The 2,687-nt window shown below is 27.6% G+C and overlaps 1 protein-coding gene across 1 annotated transcript; it reads right to left on the reverse strand.

The window, feature by feature from the left end:
* Positions 1–1,568: 1,568 nt before the first annotated feature.
* On the reverse strand, positions 1,569–2,315 carry LOC145836307 (kelch-like protein 26). The gene has a single exon (XM_082944120.1). It carries the CDS (start codon positions 2,313–2,315, stop codon positions 1,569–1,571), a length of 747 nt encoding a protein of 248 aa, XP_082800246.1.
* Between the last annotated feature and the right edge of the window lie 372 nt (positions 2,316–2,687).

Genomic DNA, 2,687 nt, shown 5'->3' on the forward strand with positions numbered 1-2,687 from the left:
TAGCTTTAATTTAAATGATTTATTTTCTCTAAAGTAATTATCACCAACTTTTTGCTTTTATTGTATGTTTTTATTGTTAAACAAAAGTAGTATCAATATAAACAAGTCCAATTTACGATAATTTCGACTGCATTTTTGCAACGATGATGGCTATGAATAAAATGATGCAGAACGAAAATCACCAACCCGCCAACATTTAGAATATTTAAACAAGCTCCAGCTTGAAAGAGATATAACTGCGGCCCGCAAGCTTGTAAATCTGGCCCGCTAAACCAAATTTTCAAACTAATTGTAAATATTATTAAAGTACAAATAAAGAGATAAAAACAAGCTTAAGTAAAACCTGTAAGAAATTTAAAGTTTATTTTATATATATAAAAAGAACAGTCACCTAAAATTATTGTTTGTCACTGAAAAACTGAGTAATTTTCGTGAATGCAACTTAAACGCTTTAGATTATACACAAATTAATTTTTCCACACCTGGCTCGCCGACTAAAATCGTTGCTAACCGCTTGTATACAGGATAGTTTTAACATTGTCGCAATTTGTAGTATCAATATCAATCATTATGTTCCTATTCAAGAAGTTACTGTTTTATTATATAATAACATACTTTCTACAGATAAAGTTTTCAAGTTATATATTAAAATTAACAAAAAATGAAAACTTAATCTATAGAAAGTAATTTATTTTAAAATAAAAGAGTAAATTCTTGAATAGCAAGCTATATACTAAAATAAACAACAAAATGTTTACTATTAAAAGAAATGATAATTATATCAAAAAGTACATTAGAGTTTTACATAAGCTTATATTTTTAAGCGCCAAGAGTAATAAAAACAATTGCAGTTAAGACATAACTAAAAATTAGTTAATTTAGAAATGTTTTATTAATGTTTTTTAACACTCTGGAAACTCTTGTGAAATTATTTCTTTATACTATTTTTATAATAATATGGGCATTTATCTAACTTAAAATTTAAAGGATAACAAAAAATTACTTTTCTGGTACTAATTTAGATGAGCAGTTTAATTTTTATTAGAATTATTTACACATACTTAGATAAAGTTAAAACAATTTGTTTTTTTTTTTGGAAACTTTATGTAGAAGAAACATACTAAAAAAATGAGAAACTAAAGTAATAAACACATAGTAAATTAAAACAGTTTAGTGAACTTAATATGTGTAGGATATTGTAAAAAAAAAACACATAATGTGTTTATTTTAAACTTTATATAATTATTTTAATTGAAAAAAAAAATTTTAAGATACAACTTTTCTGTCAAAAATAAAATTATTGAAACAAAAATAAATGTGTTTCACACAAACAACTTTTTTCAAAACAATAAAATTCTACTGCATCAATTAATTAAAATTGTTAATTATGTAGTTAATAAAGATATTTTACTTGTTTGTATGTAATATTTTGTTAAAACTGAGTAATATTGCAAGTTGTGAAAACTAAGTTTAAACGGTACAAACTTTTGTTTAGAGCCAGTAAAATTTAAACTTTTTTGTTAACAACATTGGTAGTAAAAAATTATTAAATAAAATAAAACTAACAGCTACTTATAAAATGAGCAGAAATCATAAGTTTCACAGCAAGAAAACTCAGCCAATTTTAAAGGCAAACTCGGACCTCTTCTCCATTCATCACTTTCAATGTCGTATATCTCAACTTCATCTGTAAGAGTGGCATAATCTAAATCATATCCTCCAATCACATAAAAACTAGAATTTACAACACAGCATCCAAATCTAATACGTGGAATATTCATTAGAGCAACGAAGCTAAACTGATTGGTTTCGCTTGAATAAACTTCAACCGAATCTAAAATGGAGTCTTGGTTTTCGCCACCAACAACAAAGAGTTTTTTGTCGTGTGCAACAACGCTATGCCCAGATCGTTCAGTTAGGAGTCTCAAATTGTTTGTTGTCCATTTGTTTTGTGTAATATCGAATGTTTCTATAGTGTCCAGCCATGTATCTGTGTCATTAAAACCGCCAATAGCCCAGATTTTTCCTTGAAAATAAGTCAAAGTGAATTCGCATCTTTTAGTGTTCATACTAGAAACTTCAGTCCATTCACAAGTTTCAAAACTGTAGACTTCGCATTTGCCTATATCTTCAGAAGAGTTTTTAAATCCTCCTCCGACAAAAACACATTCTGCTAAAGAACACATTCCAAAGCTTAGCCGTTTGTTATGCATTTTTGGAAACGTTTTGGTAGCTAATTCATCGCTGAGAGACACAATCTCATTTTCAGCTGAATCAACATAGTCTGATTCATCAGTACCGCCTATCAAATACATTTTATCTCCTTTTATAACGGATTGATGTTCGCTTCTACGTTACCAATAGTTTTAAAATTATTCCATTTACCAATGTTTGTGTCCATTTTTAAAACACAGTTTTCCTGAGTTGTTTCATCTGATTTTCCTCCGCTAATATATATATAACTTTTAACTTCATTGTTTTCTGCACCTAGAAAATAAAAATAAGTACACAACAGTTAAGCAAGTCTTTATAACGTTATTACAATAAAAAGAAAACGTCGGCAATAGTAATCAGAGCAGGGTTTGATTTGTCGTAAAATAAACAATAAATTGGTAAAATATCAAGCAAAATCTTTTTGTTATGAAAACGAAATCTGCGTCTACTGAGAGCTTTGTTTTTATGATTTA

Source organism: Thalia democratica, chromosome 5, assembly GCF_965202585.1.
Source record: "Thalia democratica chromosome 5, ktThaDemo2.hap1.1, whole genome shotgun sequence".
Lineage (NCBI taxonomy): Eukaryota > Metazoa > Chordata > Thaliacea > Salpida > Salpidae > Thalia > Thalia democratica.

What these genes read in the sequence shown, in the direction of transcription:
- LOC145836307 (XM_082944120.1), bottom strand. Translation starts at nt 2,315, where the DNA reads ATGTATTTGATAGGCGGTACTGATGAATCAGACTATGTTGATTCAGCT.